The sequence below is a fragment of the Euphorbia lathyris genome, chromosome 4 (genome assembly GCF_963576675.1).
Source record: "Euphorbia lathyris chromosome 4, ddEupLath1.1, whole genome shotgun sequence".
NCBI lineage: Eukaryota > Viridiplantae > Streptophyta > Magnoliopsida > Malpighiales > Euphorbiaceae > Euphorbia > Euphorbia lathyris.
Window position 1 is genome coordinate 2,300,742 of NC_088913.1, and position 16,476 is coordinate 2,317,217.

At 33.5% G+C, this 16,476-nt stretch overlaps 1 protein-coding gene across 1 annotated transcript; it reads right to left on the reverse strand.

Moving 5' to 3' along the window:
- Nucleotides 1-5,862: 5,862 nt before the first annotated feature.
- Nucleotides 5,863-9,458, reverse strand: LOC136225603 (ceramide synthase LOH2). Its single transcript, XM_066013683.1, has 6 exons — nucleotides 9,111-9,458; nucleotides 8,192-8,400; nucleotides 7,806-7,961; nucleotides 6,999-7,184; nucleotides 6,729-6,907; nucleotides 5,863-6,178 (listed from the first exon to the last, which is right to left on the reverse strand). Exons 1-6 carry the CDS (start codon nucleotides 9,225-9,227, stop codon nucleotides 6,159-6,161), a joined length of 867 nt encoding a protein of 288 aa, XP_065869755.1. The 5' UTR covers nucleotides 9,228-9,458; the 3' UTR covers nucleotides 5,863-6,158.
- Nucleotides 9,459-16,476: the final 7,018 nt, after the last annotated feature.

The window sequence follows — 16,476 nt, forward strand, 5'->3', positions numbered from 1 at the left end:
TGTGCACTGAACTAAATTTGTTAAGTAAAATTTTCCAAGCATGATAATTGCCCTTGGTGCAATTTTCAGTCAAAGTGACAGGTCAGTCCAACTTAACGGCATCCATAAAAAATACCTTCTTTGTTAACGGCTGGTACCACAAACCCCCGTTTGTACGCTTTTAAAACACGAGACCTTGTTTGCAAAAGTCAGAAACCACAGGGTTTTTTTTTTGTACTTTATCCTAACTTTAATCTATGACTTCCAACTCACTATTCAATTACAATAACTTCTTTATGAATTTAAATTCAAATAAATTTTTAAATTTAATCTAATAGGTGGTTCATATTTTAGAGCTTTATTTTGAACTAACGATGGTTTACTTTCTTCAGGGATAAAATTTCATAATAATCAATGTATATAACTAATCACTTTATACAGGTTATAACTAATAAGTGTATGAATCCCTATTTTGCTACATTTTAAATGAAAGTGGTTTTTAATTTCAATGGTATAGTTAAGAAATTTGACAAACGACCACTAGGGTGAAATTTTAATTTATAATTTGCCAAATAAATTCTTAATATTTATTAGTTAAATTAGAGTAATTAAATCTTATAAAAAAAATTTGGATAAAGATTTTTTTTTTATGAATTTTGGATAAAGATAATCAATATATATTTAGCTAAGTACTTAATTAATTGGATAAATGTAACTAATTACTAATTAGTATAGTTGGATAAAATATAATTATATATAAATATAAATAAATATTTTTTATATTTTTTATATATTTAATTGACATTCGGTCGGTTTCGGTTAACCGCGGTTTTTGGAATGCCGAAACCGTAACCGTAACCGTAACCATTAACCACTATTTTTAAAATTAAAAACCGTACACTAGTCCATCGGTTTCGGTTAACCTTATTTTCGGTTTGGTTTTTCGGTTTTTCGGATTTTTGTGTGCACCCCCAATCTTCTGTGGTAATAATTAAAATAGTACGACATCCTATAATATAGGCTTAATACATCATTTACCTCTGAACTTGTCTAAAATAGTTGATTGGCCTCCTGAACTTTTAAAGTGTCTCAATAGCATCCTGAACTTACATAAAGTGTTCAGTTAGCCCCCTGAACTTGCGTAAAATATAACCAATTAATCATTCGATTGTAAAGAAGTAAGTCAAATGCGGAAGATATGTTACACGTGCTTTAGAATGTTATTACATACTTCACAAAATAGATTAAAACATGTTAAAAAAGAATTTCTTACTTATTCAACTATAAAACATTTTCATCTCTAATATTATAATCGCATACCCCAGCCTTGGTCGTTTTACTTTTTTAAGATGCGTGCAACATATCTTCCGCATTTAACTTATTTTTTTTACAATCGAGTGATTAATTGATTACATTTTATGCAAGTTCAGGGGGCTAACTGAATATTTTATGCAAGTTCAGGGAGCTATTGAGACACTTTGAAAGTTCAGGGGGCCAATCAACCATTTTGGACAAGTTCAGGGGGCAAATGATGTATTAAGCCTATAATATATGTGGATACATATTACACGTGTCAAAATATATATGGGAGGTCTTTTATTTGACATGTAGAACCGGGTAAGTCTAATAATTTGACCAATCTTGAAGGAAATCAATGGTTAGATTTCAAATATAAACCTTATAGTTTGATCTACTTAGAGATTGATATATGGACATTAAAATCAATGAATTCTAAGTTGGTGTTGTTGTTTACCGCCTCCAAATTGTTAGTTACCGTACTATTGGATAATTTTACCCTTTTCTTATGTATATTTTTCAAAACTGAAATTTTGTCATTCTTATGATTTTTTTTTACACTGACCGCCTAGAAAAAAAAATCTCGAAAAACGTACTTCGTCCAATTTTTCCAACTCGTAATCATCCATAGATGAACCATTCAATAACGTATATTTTTTTAAAAAATGTGTCTCGTCCAATTTTTTCGACTCGTAATCATCCATTAATCATCCATAGATAGGTGTCTCGTCCAATTTGAAGCTATTGAAGAGAACAAGATGAAAATTTATGGGAAGGAATTTATTGGGTGGATTAAGCCTCAGTTCGTGGCCGCCTTTGCGGTCCTTCCACTGCTAAAACCGCCGCCTCTACCACATCTATCCGTAAATCGGGAAAATTTCAAAAAATGGTTAAAAAATTCAAGATGTCGTCAGAACCTTAGGTCCAATTTATTGTAATATAATCAAAGTTGTAATGTAAGGAAGTACAATAGTAATTCCATTACAATGTTTGGTTGGTAAATTTTAAAAAAAATGGTGAAATGTAATTACTATTACCATTCTTATCTTTGCTTCGTCAAATGTAGTTGGAAACTTCAATTATTCTCAAATTTTCACATGTATGGGAACATCAACCATATATGATGGTCAATAACTTGTTAGTTTTTGTCCATTTTTTTCTTTTTTTTCCTTTTTCATGTTTTTTTTGCATATTTTTTTTTCATGTTTTTATTTTTTCGCGTTTTTGTCATTTTTTCGTTTCCGCATTTTCACATTTTCCCAATCTTAAGCGTTTTTTTCTCATTTTTTCATTTTTCGTGTTTCATGTTCTTTTTCTCGTTTTTCTTGTTTTTCTATTTTTTCTGTTTTTCTTGTTGTTTTGTTTTCACATTTCCCCGTTCTTCGCATTTTTCATGTTTTTTTAATTTTATGTTTTACTATCTAATAAGAATTGTGGATAATAAATATAAATAATAAAGATATGTATTAGGGTTAATCGTAATTGGAATTCATGTCTAATTTTTATGTAATCCCATAACATAAATTTGTAAAGAAAAATTGAGTGACGTAATTGTGATTCCATTACGACAAAAACAATATAACTAATCCAAATATGGTAATGAGCATCCATTGTAACGGGCATTCCATTACAACATTCATTACAACATATCATACAATGCCATAAAGTATGTACGAGAATGAGTGCAAGTTGTTTCGTGCATATGGCACTAAAACATAATGGCCTTACTGCAGCTTTCCTCTTCTTAATGAGCTTATCTATGAGCTAAGAAGAGGAAAGCTGCCATTTTCATCATAACCGTACATTATAGGAACCAGAGACGGATCCAGCCCAGGGTTCGGAGACTCCAGCCTCCGGCTTCACCTTCAGTAATATCGTTTCGGTACTTGATAGCCCTTTAATTTTAGTTTATGTTGTCGTTTTGGTAGTATAATTTAATATTTCAAAATGGTTAAGTTGGTTAAGAGACATGTTTTATCATAATTTTAATATTTCAAGGTGTATTGCACACATCTTAAAAAAAATAAAACGACTAAGATCGGGGGTATACGGTTTTAATATTAGCGAAGAAGGTTTTATAGTTGAACAAGTAATAACTTCATTTTTAATCACTTTTTGAATTACGTAATAACATTCTAAGATGTGTGGAATATATATTCCGCATTTAATTTACTTTTTTGCAACTGAGTGATCAATTGATTATATTTTACGCAAGTTCAAGGAGCTAACTGAATATTTTATGCAAGTTGAATGGGCTATTGTGACACTTTAAAAGTTTAGGGGTTAATCAAGTTTTTTGGATAAGTCTAGGAGGCAAATGATGTATTAAGCCTATTTTTATTAATCACTTTCTATATCTTGTCTTGTGTACTATTTTTTTTCTAAATCAATTTTTACACTTTTGAGACTAAAAAATCTTAATTTTTAAATTAAATTATACTTTATGAAAATTATAAGAAATTTTTAATTAATAATAAAAAGATAAAATTTGTGTAATTTTTAGGAAATTAGTGTTGGATTTATAAAATATTAAATATATCAACTTTAGGCCGACCATTTTTAATTTTTTATTATTCAATACACCCGAGAACGACGAAAATTTAGGGTGCTGGAGACTAAAAAAAATTTGCTAAGCCCGTTGGCTGATCCAAAGGCCTAGCCAATGCCCTGTGTGGCACCGAGGATTCCCCAAGGCTCGGTCAGCCAACACCATCCGAAGGGGTCTATCCCCCTTTTAACCGAAGGCATCCCGTCAATTCATATATCTGTAATCCGTCCCAGAGGGGTTTATCCTGGTTAAACCTCGATATATATATATATATATATAACCTACACTATGGGTCCACCCAAAGTGTCCGTCGGGATTTCGCCCGAACGGAGACATCCGCCTCCCTTCCCGAAGGCCGGATGTCCGACTCTCCTAGCCCCTAGTGGACTAGGATGGATCACTTAAACCAGTCTCGACAACTGGCCCAGGGGTTGGCGGAGATCCGACACCTGAGACCCTGTCCCTCCCTCTATAGTGTTTCTTACGCCGAGTCCAAGCCCACAGCCAGTGGACATTCATATATTCCATTCACCACTCGCCGATATTTTCCCCCAGTCAACATATTCTTCCTGCCGCTGCCGCAACTCCTCGTTGATGGCTTGACCTTCCACAATTCTGCAACAAATCTTCCCCGGTGCCTTTCCTACACCAACACCAACGCTTTGGCCCAAGCCTACGGCCAATTGACTTAGACTACGACCAAATCTCATTTTGAAATTTCATCTATCTCTATAAATTTAACTCTGACACCAATCGCAAGGTTAAAATTAGTCCTCCTATATGAAATCCTGGATCCGCAGCTCTGAAAACCATTCTTGCAACATTAAGATAAGCCTTTCTAAGAGTTGGTGAATATGGATTGTGAAACAGGCATTCCTGGTTTAGCTGTTTCCATGAGTCTGAAATCATATGTAGGACATGCTTTTTTGCGTTTTCTCTTTATGATTCTTGAAGAATGTTGTGAAGTTTTGAAATCTTATCGCATTCTTAGGTAAATTACACCCATGTCCACTGAATTTTATCCATTTTCACATTATGGCCACTGAACTTTATTTATTTCCGGTATGGTCACTGAACTTTACACTTTTTAACATCGGTGGCCACTTAACGCCTCAAAACGACCATTGACGGCTAAAAATAAAAAATCCAAAGCGTTTTTAAGGAACTTTAATTCTTGAAAATTTTCATTTTGAGATCATTTAGGTATTGTTTGGTTAGGAGTGAGAAAGTGAATTTTTAGAGAGAGAAAGCTCTAAAAAATGTGATTTTCGAAAATAAAAAAATGTGGTTTCATGGTAAATGTCGTTCTGAACAACTTTAATTTTTGAATATTTTCATTTTAAGATCGTTAATGGTCATTTTAAGAAGTTAGTTAAAATTGAGTGGCCACCGATGTTAAGAAATGTAAAGTTTAGTGGTCATACCGGAAAGAAATGAAGTTGCGTGGCCATAATGTGAAAATGGGTAAAGTTTAGTAGCCATGGGTGTAATTTACCCTCGCATTCTTCATTATCGATAGGTGGAGCCTTGATATGGGTCTTATGTAGGAATTTCTCTTGTAATGGGCTTTAAGTCGCGTTGGATGGGCCTAGGCCCACATCACTATTTTAAAACACTAGTGATCCAAGAAGTAAATATGCAAACAAAATTGAACACAAAACACGAAAACCAATTCAGATCTAGAAATTGTCGGAATACATTACAAGTTCCTAAAAATTAGCTAGAAAAACTAATTAGCTCCCTAAACTTTAAAGATATATCATTCATGAATTTACTCAAAATATTCTATTAACCCTCCTAAACCTACTTAAATTAACACATTAGTCCCTTAAAATGGTTTAATTGATTCATTAGTCCTCTAAACTTATTTAAAGTAATATACATTTTAACTTGTAAAAACCTCTCCTTGTTTTGTTGTGTGAACTTGGAGGGAAAACAAAACATTTTAAATAAATTACAAATTCATGAGATTAACAATACACTCTTTAAGTTCAGAGGGCATAATTTACATGGATTTGGAAGTTTAGAAGAACAAGAACTAAATTGTAAGAAAGCCTTTTCTTTTTCTTTCTACTTTTCCATTTCCTAATCTCCAAAAAAAAAAAAAAAGAATTGTACAGAATAGATTGCCTATTATTATTGTTATTTATACACCAAAAATAGAAGCTTCATTGATGGTCATGTCCTACTACCTCCTTTTTTATCTCTACACCATGTCAAAATCAATTTGTAAATATGACCATTCAAAATGAGTGTACAAACCCTACAAATATATGTCAAATTTCATCATCTTCTCCCAAAAAATCTGCTACCCTTTAGAACATAATCTCCCCACCTATTCATCATCTTCTGAATCTGCATTTGTAAATTACAGCTTCTACATTAATAAACAACTAGGCAGAACATTGAAAATCAGAGACAAACTTATCAAATAACCAAAGGGTCAGTTTAGATTTTGAACTATAGTGCTAATCGTGGCGTCAATTAGCCATCCTAGTCGGTCAACATACAACAACAACAACAACAACAACAACAACAACAACAACAACAACAACAAAGCCTTAGTCCCGAAATGATTCGGGGTCGGCTAACATGAAACATCTTATAAAACCGTGAAATCAAATCATGTCAGCGACACAAATTCTTTCCCTCCACTCTGTCCTATCCACTACTATATTTTCCTCAATCCCCAATAAACTCATATGACTCTCAATCACCCTCCTCCAAGTTTTTTGTCGGTCAACATAACGACATTAAAATTGCAGAAGATTTTGTGAAATGTGACTTTATTTATAGGAACAAAATAAAACTTCAGTTACTTTATTTGCACCAATTGAAGTTTTCAAAACCTCCCAAAAGTCATGAAATGAATTGATGGAAACAACTACAGCAGTAATAGGCTTACCAGATCTTATATCTTCTCCCACTTTTCCTCTATTTTTCAGCTGTCTTATTATCATTGCGCATATCAAAACCCACCAGTAGATGTGGAATACAAGTAGCATCAGCAACATTGTATTGAAACCATAGTATAGTGAAATGGGGTAAGCCTTTGTCAAATCCAAGACCTTGATGAGGTCATAACTGAAAAATGCCACCCAAAAGAATGTATAAGAAAAAGAGAGAATTACATTGCCGCAAGGGGTGAAATCAGTTCATGCATCACTAGACAAACCTTGAACTCCTGATTACCCAAAAGGGAAAGAATATCAGTCGCAATATGAGCCATGAGATCGCAAATAAACCAAAGAAAACGCTCGCTCCTAGCTCCCTTCTTGCATATTTGAAAACTTTTGCAGCTTCCATAAAAACGTCACTGGCATCATGCAGCGCAAGGACAATTGAGCCGATCCGAAAAAATCTGGAAATAAACATTTAATAAGTTCTCTCAAAAAACAAAACATAATGTTCTTACAAATCTGCAGCAAATTAAGATAAGCATGCATTTCATGTCATCATCTAGGCAGCTAATATGTGTAGATTCATTTCCTCTGTTCCATAGAAATAAAAATTTCTGAAGAGGCAGCACTAAACATAAATGAACAGAGAAAACTTCAAGCAAATAAATACCAAGAATAGTTTGAGTGAAGCAGAAGTGCTTTATACATTTAAGAAGCGACTGGATGAGAATTTGACAGTAGGTAATGAGTGTAAAACAATCTTTTTACTATCTATTAATGTCACTTGTTCAGAAAGAGAAAAAAAAAGTATACAGACTATGTACCCTAGATGCACAGTAGTAAATTGTTCTGCAGATACTAAACAACCTGTATCCAAAGACCACATCAAAACGCATGAACGAATTTTCAATAGATGTTCAAAAGTAGCATTAACGGCCAGAGAAGATGTGCATCAAAAAGCTTTATCAAAACCTAAAACATGTGCTATCCAACAGGCGTAAACGAACAGAAAGCTAAAGAAACTATTCTTATGTCTAATGACTCACAAACCAAACTATCATGATTAGTCTTTAAATAAATACCTAGTAATGTAAGAGTAACCAATCAGTATAACTGTGATTACATGATGTGACATCATTACATTAAAATCCTTCCTTCTAGTTTCCCATGTGAGCAGAGCAGCAATACTGTAGACGTAGAACCCACATTGGCACATGTAGAAAAGCTTCAGAGGAAGCCTGGCACGAAAAAAGATCCAGGTTAGCAAATTCTAACCCTTGATGCACTAACCTTCTCAAAATAATTCCGGCTGAAATAAGAACTTCTAATATAATTTCAAGTGTTAAAAGAGCATCCTAGATAACTCAGAGAAGGCAATGAATGTCCGCCATTCCAACTTCCAACTGCTAAAGCAATACACATAGCTATATCTACCAATAGTTAAAAGCATGAACATATGAATACTCACGTTAACTCTTGATCTGGCCAGCCTTTGAAGTATTCTCTTGTATTTCTAAACCATGATTCGTTGTAGATAATGTTTAGAATACATGTTTCAACAGTAGCATAGTATGTTAACTTCCACAACGACTCTGAGCATTTTACAATTGTAGCTCGTGTAGCATCATCGATCCTCAATGCGGCAGCTTTCTTAGGCAACAACCAAACAGCCACATTCTAAAAATATATAAGATCATAAGAATGACATGAACAAGAATTTGTTCATCTATTGACATGTTCTTATTACGAAGAATCCATAAAAAGGAACTACAGCTTATCCTCCAACAGAATGAAAAGAAAATAGGAAGAGGAACAAGAACAATTGATAAATTTTCTTAAAACTAACTATCTGATATAAAAACAACAAAAAAAAATACAAAAAAATTCAAAAGGAAATATATTCTAGAATGCAGGGTCCTCCAAACTCAAATGTCTAGTAAAAAAGAAAACTAAGCGCCCATTAATTTGAGACAAGTCTATGAAAAAAAAAAAAAAAAAGCATACATATGAAACAGAACGATTTCATGATCATTATATGAAATTGCTTTTAATTTCTATCTGTTTTTGTACATAATTTGGAGAATAAATAACTGGTTACTCCTATGAGCAGCTTATCTTCTTCAAATTCATCTATTCTCTTTTCACTATCAAAAAACACAAAATGGCTTCAAAATTTCCAATCAACATCCTGTCACAGAACTATTAGAGCAAATTCAATCTCCTTGAACAAAAACAGGGCAAATTATCCACGTAGAAAAATCTTAAACAGAGTTCAATTTTTATCTCAATAAACTCTCTCTAATGCGAAAAAAGAAATCAAAAACTAGGCTCAGTTTATGAACCTTAGACAAGATTCTCTCCTAAATCTAACAGAGGAAAAAACTTACCCGGAAGATGAATCTGTCCAAGAAGAAGCGAGCAGCGACGAAAGCAAAAGCGAAGTAGATAGCGACGAGGAAATGCCAAGGATGAGGAGAGGCATTGAGACTAAAGATCGAGTCCATGGATTGAAGAGATTAAACGAAGAAAGAAAGCATGAAATTGAATTGAAGAAAATTAAAAGAAGAGAAGTCTCAACAAAGTCAATAAAGAACATGCAAAATGCAACCCCATGGAAGTCGCGGAGATCTAGCTTTTAGCCCTAATTCAAGGAAAGGGAAGCGCTAAAGAAAGGAAAAAGAAAAATGGTGACAGAGAGACGCCGAAGGAGAAAGAGAAAGAGAAGGGGAGGTTTTGTTGTGATGGTGAAGATTTGGATTTGGATATTTTTTGTTTAATTTATTTTGGCTTAATACATCTACATCCCCGAAGTTATCCAAAAACTGCAACTGACCCCTGAACTTCAACACGTTATAATTAATCCCCGCTACTTGCTTATTTGGAGTAAATGAACAGTTGCTCATGAGCTGTTCGGTGTTCGTCTCGATAAAAGCTCGATCGTATTTGGTTCGATTTATAAACGAGCCAAGTTTGAGTACGGCAAATCTCGTCTCGAAAGCTCATGAGCAGACTCGATTATAAGTTCATGAACAGGTTTAAGAGCAAGCTCAATTATAATTTTCATAAACACGCTAATGAACAAGCTTCGTTCAATTATTTTTGTGTTAAAGAAATTTTAAATCAATATAATTAATGAACATAATTAATAGGTTGTTCGCGAGCGAAGTTTATGAACTGAATTAACAAGCTGCTTGCGAGGAAAGCTCGGGAACAGTCGTGAGCCGTTCACGAACAGCATTTAGAGCTTGGGCTCGAGTTCGAGCTCATCAATTTTCTGACAATACGAGCCTAAGCATGCCAAAGCTCGGCTCAATTACAACCATACGAATAACCTTTCAAATAGTTTAATATTTGTGAATTTAGAAGATTGTTTGTCATTTTGTTAATGTATCAGCAAAAGTTAGATGTAGAAACATATATTTTGAAAATATTTTGATAACATTGAGGTATTATCTAAAGGATCAAAGAAGATATTTGTCCAAAACGACCATGTATTGATCACTTGATACTGGAATGCCACGGCGTATCAAGCAAAGGGATCCAATGGGCGGATCACTAAGACTCCGCCACATGAGATCCGCAGTCGAACCTACATGGAGATCCGTCATAACTCCTCGATCCGCCATCTGAATAGCTGAGCCGATTCCTCCATAAAAACAATTAATGAACTATTAATGAGCTAACGGACATACTTGAAGGAAACCAGTAACCGTCATTAATGAAGCATTAATGAAGACTTTCTAGTTACTAAGGGTTACAACTCCATGACTATATATAGCTTGCATTTCAAGCTATCGAGGTACATATTCACTTACCCTTTATCAATTCAGTTTAATCTCTAGTTCCTCGATACTGACTTTGGCATCGGAGCTTCCCCCCGTCGAACCCAACGACGCCCCCACAGGAACAGAAGTTGATCAGAAATTCTCCACAAGTCATCAGTTATAATTTTGTTCAAAAAAATTTAACTGAATAACCGTAATTTCCATAAAAAATATTTCGGTTAATTTATTTTTATGCAAAAAAAATCAAAATTTAAAATATGTCTAAATTTCATAACTAACATGGCAGCCACGATGTGTGCGCCACGCGACACAATCAACCCCGTACAAAAAAAATCACATAAATGTGGCGTTTAGTAAATATATGATAACGTCTTTGTTTTTTTTTTTTTCTTTTCCTGTTTCTACCAAAAAAAAAAAAGTAAATATATGATAACGGTTTTTTCTGTTAATTTAATACTCTAATTATTTGTATATACAACTCATTAGAAATGATTTTATTGAAATCAAACTTAAAATTCAATAATTTTATTAAATAAAATAAAATATACTAATTTTGTGAAATATTCTCCAAATTTTAATGATTAAAAGTACAATTTACTCCATTCCTAAAAAAAAAAGTACAATTTACTTCATATTTTATTATTTTTTTAATTGGATAAATAATTTATTTATTTGACGCATTATATTTTCTTAGATTACAATTGTAGAGTTTTATTTAAAAAAAACTAGTTTTTTTAAGATAAAAAAAGTTAACTAATTAGTTTTTCTATTTTTAGTAAATAATTAGTTTTTCTATTTAAAACTTTGTTAATCAAACATTAAATTTTATATAAATTTTCTTCGAAGATAATTATACAATTAAAATTACCTTTTAAATACTAAGTAGGAAAAATAATATTTTAAAATGTTAAGAAACTTTTTTGTTTTTTTGAGAAAAAATATAAAAATATTATTAATTTATTTTATCGTGTAACAATTTTAATTACATTTTTTTTTGTAACAGATAAAGAGTGGATCACCCTGAACAACAAGCAAAAAGGAGAAAAAAGAAAGCGATAAAAGTGACAATCATTTCAACTTGGCTCAAAGTCAGTCCTTCTCATAAGCATTCCAATATAATCTTCTAGGATGATGTCACGGAGGCTTGCAGGCAGCCTATCACACTCGTGATGTCTAAAGGGACAGTTCCTGCGAATTTCGACATCCAGTCAGCGGCTTTGTTACCTTGCGAAAGGTATGAACCACTCTGACATCCCAGACTTGATTCAGAAGAGATTTGCACTTGTCAATAAGCCAATAATACATGTGATAAGAGATTTCCTTGCTTAGAACCAGTTGAACCGCTAGTAGAGAGTCTAGCTCCAAAATAATTTTCCTGTAGCTCTTCTGTCAGGCCATTACCAAACCGTAATAGAGCCCCCAAAATTCTGCTAAGTCCGTCGAGCAAAAATTGAGGTTGCATCCAAATCCACCTTTCCACACTCCTTCGCTGTCTCGGATTAGCCCTCCTGCAACTGCAAGCCCCGGGTTCCCTCTGCTAGCTCCATCACAATTTATTTTGATCCAATTATCCCTCTGCTAGCCTCATCACAATTTTAGTGAAAACACATCAAGTAATGGTACTTTGTAAAAAACAAGTAACCATAGAAGACACCATATATATATATATATATATATATAATTGTTTTTAAATAATTTATGTTACATAAATATTTAACATCTTTAATATTTTATAATATTTGATATTTTTAAAGAAAAATCTAATAATGATAATAATAATAATAATATTAGAAATTTAACATATCATAAAAGAATTAATTATATGTTATATTAATAATCTAGTAAGTTACTAGGATGAATAAAGAATAAATAATTGAAGTTTTTTGAAAAATAATTGAAGTTTTAATTTTGTTATTATTAGAAAAAGTAAAGTAAACAAAGTATAATAGGTAGGACCGGGTAGCCAGAGCCCTCTTCTGCTCCGGTTGGTGGACTATCCCCACTTTTTACCTTTCCTCTCCCTATTTGTTCCTTCTAAACTTATCTTCTAGTTGGACCATTGTAGTACGGGTTAAATGCATCATTGTATACGGACGGTTTTGATCACATGGATTTTAATATTAATGATCATGTAGAATTTGATCATTCACTATTAGATCTAGATTTATTAGAATTTTAAGGTGGAGATTTAAAACATCCTAAGACTTATATTTAATAAGCCTAGATCTAACAGTGAATGACCAAATTCATTTGGTCATTAAGGTCCATGTGAAAATTCTTGTGTACCCGGAATCTGAAAATGATACGAACGAATACGACTCGAACACGATAATTGTCAGGTCTAACTGAAACAATACGTGACTACCACCTAGCTGTTAGTTGGAAGTCATTGTCGTTTCGATCAGTGGTGAAATTTGACTTCTGTTGATATAGAAGCCACATCATATTTTTTGTATCCTTTTTCTCTTGAAGTTGTCAAGTGAAGTTATTAAGATAAAATTCAAAATTGTATGATTTTATTGAGATAAAATTCAAAATTAAATGATTTTATTGAGACAAATTGAAGTTGAGTTATCATTTAGAAACAATTATGAAAGTCTCTTGCATTGTTCGAAACGAAGGCCGCCTGGACCGTCTAGGCCCCGCATAGACGCTCGAAATCGAGAATCCGTCCCGATTTTCTATAATTAGTCACTCTAGGCGTTTTATTGATTCCTAGGCAATTTTCACCGTTTGGGCTCTGTCTAGACCGTCTTGGCACCGCCTAGGTACCGCCTAAATGACAATGAACAAAAGCAGTTTTAATTGTGAATTTATTTTTTTGCTTTATTATAATTCACTTTTAAGTTGTTTTAATGATATTGTTGTTGAAATGTTGATGTTTGCATAATTTTAAAGATATATGTTAAAAATATACGTGTTTTTCTATATGAAATAATTTTATATTATTATTTTTAGATAGTATAATGCATATTTTAATTGTATTTGTACAATAATTTGTTGATTAATAAATAAAAAATACAAAAATATAAATCCGATTAATCCATGATTAATCTCCGACTAATCCCCGATTAATCTTCAAGGGCCCTATTAATGGAAAATAGGCAAACGTTTGGCAGCGGAAATATAAAAATTTTAACCTTTTTCCATTAACCCAAGATCCGTTAATCGTTATTTCATATAAAGAGGGATAGAAGGAAATACCTCTTGATGTTCTATCTACCGTTGCAATCGAAGTGCCCACAACTCTTACTTCGAGTTCCCGAGCACAAGACAAAAACACAATTCGAAACCAAGTTAGAATTCAACCGTATGAAAAGCAATCAAGAATAGATTGCCTCTAATTAATCAACACAAGATCAAGGAATAGAGAAAGAGATTGATAATCAATTGAAACAGAAGGAAGCGGTGAATAATCTCGTCCTCAACTAGGGGGTCGAAATTCTTCTCTTCGATAGACTAGGGCTTGACCGAAATTTACATATAGGGGGGTATATATACTCTCTTGTATCTAAACCCTAGTTAGATAGAATTACGTTACTGAATAAGAATTTAATTCGGAATATAATTCTTATTTATTATCTATAATTATATCTAAATATAATGATACTAATAATAACCTTTTAGGATAATAATAGGAGCAATTTAATCTCATTAAACCTCCTAACTTATTTATCCTCTAATTAATTTAATTCACAATCATAATCTAATTAGGATTGCTTAAAATCAAATTAATTTCTTTATGTAAATTATACATAAAAGCGCCCCCCTCTATATACTGGGCCTTAGTGGACTCAGTGGGCTTCCATCAATTAATTAACATTTGTTTCTCTTTTGGGCTCCAAGTCTTATGTGTGACCCATTAGGTTCTTATTGCTTCTAGTCGTATGCAACTATTAAATTAATTTTCTCAGAATTATATTTAATCTTTGCATAACGGAATGAGTACGCGAAATTTGATTAGCAAATCTGAAACATTCCCCTAGAGCTATAAGAAGACAGGTTGATTCTGTCGTTGACCTTTCCGTATTAGTTACAGTATAATTCGATCCTTTATCAACTACATCCTTGAACTGAATCTTATGACTATGGATAATGTCAAGTCACATATAGTGAGACGTTCGTTTTACTTATACAGGCCGAGTTAACTCCAATTAGATAGGTTAAGTGAAATCTGTATTTCAAGTCTTAAGCTATCACCTTGCAAGGATTTAGAGTCAAGTCTTCCACAAGCGATCCTTGGACGTATCTCCCATTTATCGGGAGTGACAAATGCTCAATCCAATGTATAACTTTCCTGCAATTACTTCCTGTGATACCCAACGTCTGCCGTTCACACCCCAGAGTCATCTCTGTTATCGATCGTGTTACAACAGGATCAAAGCATCACATTCCATAATCCAGAATCACTAATTAACATTCCTTTGAGTCTGAGGATTACTTATACCTATTAATACCAATGAGATGAACAGGTGACAAGGATAAATCTACACATCCTGTTATCTCAAGTCAGGTCCCCAATCCTAATGAACTCCCTTTCATTGGATCCATGTAACTGTCCAGATATCTGCATATCTGAAGCTTGTAAGATCAGTTTTCTATCTCGACAGAAGACATTGTTACATGCAAGTCTCAACAGTGATATGTCAATCCTATTTATAAACATATTACTTGACTTGGGGTAGTTTTAAGTTTATTAATTTATTACAAAGTTTCGTCTCACTTCATGCTTGTATGAACACTTTATAATCACTTTAAACAAACTTAGGGATTTCCTTTTATTAGACTTATTTAGTTCTTAAAAGAGGTTGCCTTCATATAGTTATAAAACCATATCTTATTAAAAACAAATGACACAAAGAACACTTCATTTATATTTAGTTCATATCCTAGAACAATTGTCTATATGACACTAAACCCCAACATACTCCCATTTGGACTAAAACCAATTGTTTCTACAACTTATCCCAGTAGAACTTAGATGATGATCATGTACTTTCTGGGTTAAGGGCTTTGTCAACGGATCTGCAACGTTGTCCTCAGTAGGTACTCTTTCTATTCTCACATCTCCTCTTGCCACAATCTTTCTTACAATGTGGTATCGCTTCAGGTAATGCTTGGATGCATTATGAGACCGTGGTTCCTTTACTTATGCAATGGCTCCATTGTTATCACAGTACAGTGTAATGGGATTTACAATGTCAGGCACCACACCAAGTTCAGTAATGAACTTCTTAATCCAAACTGCTTCCTTTGCTACTTCCGCAGCAGCGATGTACTCTGACTCGGTCGTAGAGAAAGCTACGCTTCCATGTTTGGAACTCTTCCAACTGACCGCGCCCCCATTCAAGATAAACAGGTATCCTGATTGGGATCTAAAATCGTTCTTATCTGTGAAATGACTGGCATCTGAAAATCCCTCTATTTTCAGATCCCCTTCTCCGTACACTAGGAACATGTCTTTAGTACTTCTCAAGTACTTAAGAATGTTCTTGACGGCATTCCAGTGCTCGTCCCCCGGATTACCTTGATAACGACTCGTTATACTCAACGTGAACGCGACGTCAGGTCTAGTGCAAAACATATCATACATAATCGAACTGACTGCGCTGGCGTACGGGATTACAGCCATGCGTTTCTTATCATCTTCGGTTTTAGGACATTGATGATTGTTTAACTTTACTCCATGTACCATGGGTAAGTTACCTCGTTTCGATTCAAACATGCTAAACCGCTTTAGCACCTTTTCAATATATGTAGCCTGTGAAAGACCAAACAGTCTTCTTGATCTATCTCTGTAGATCTTTATACCAAGTATATAAGCTGCTTCACCAAGGTCTTTCATGGAGAAGTTACCTGATAACCATACTTTCACCGATTGTAGTAGAGCTTATCATTTCCCATTAATAATATATCATCCACGTATAATATTAGAAATGCAACTGAGCTCCCACTTGCTTTCTTGTAA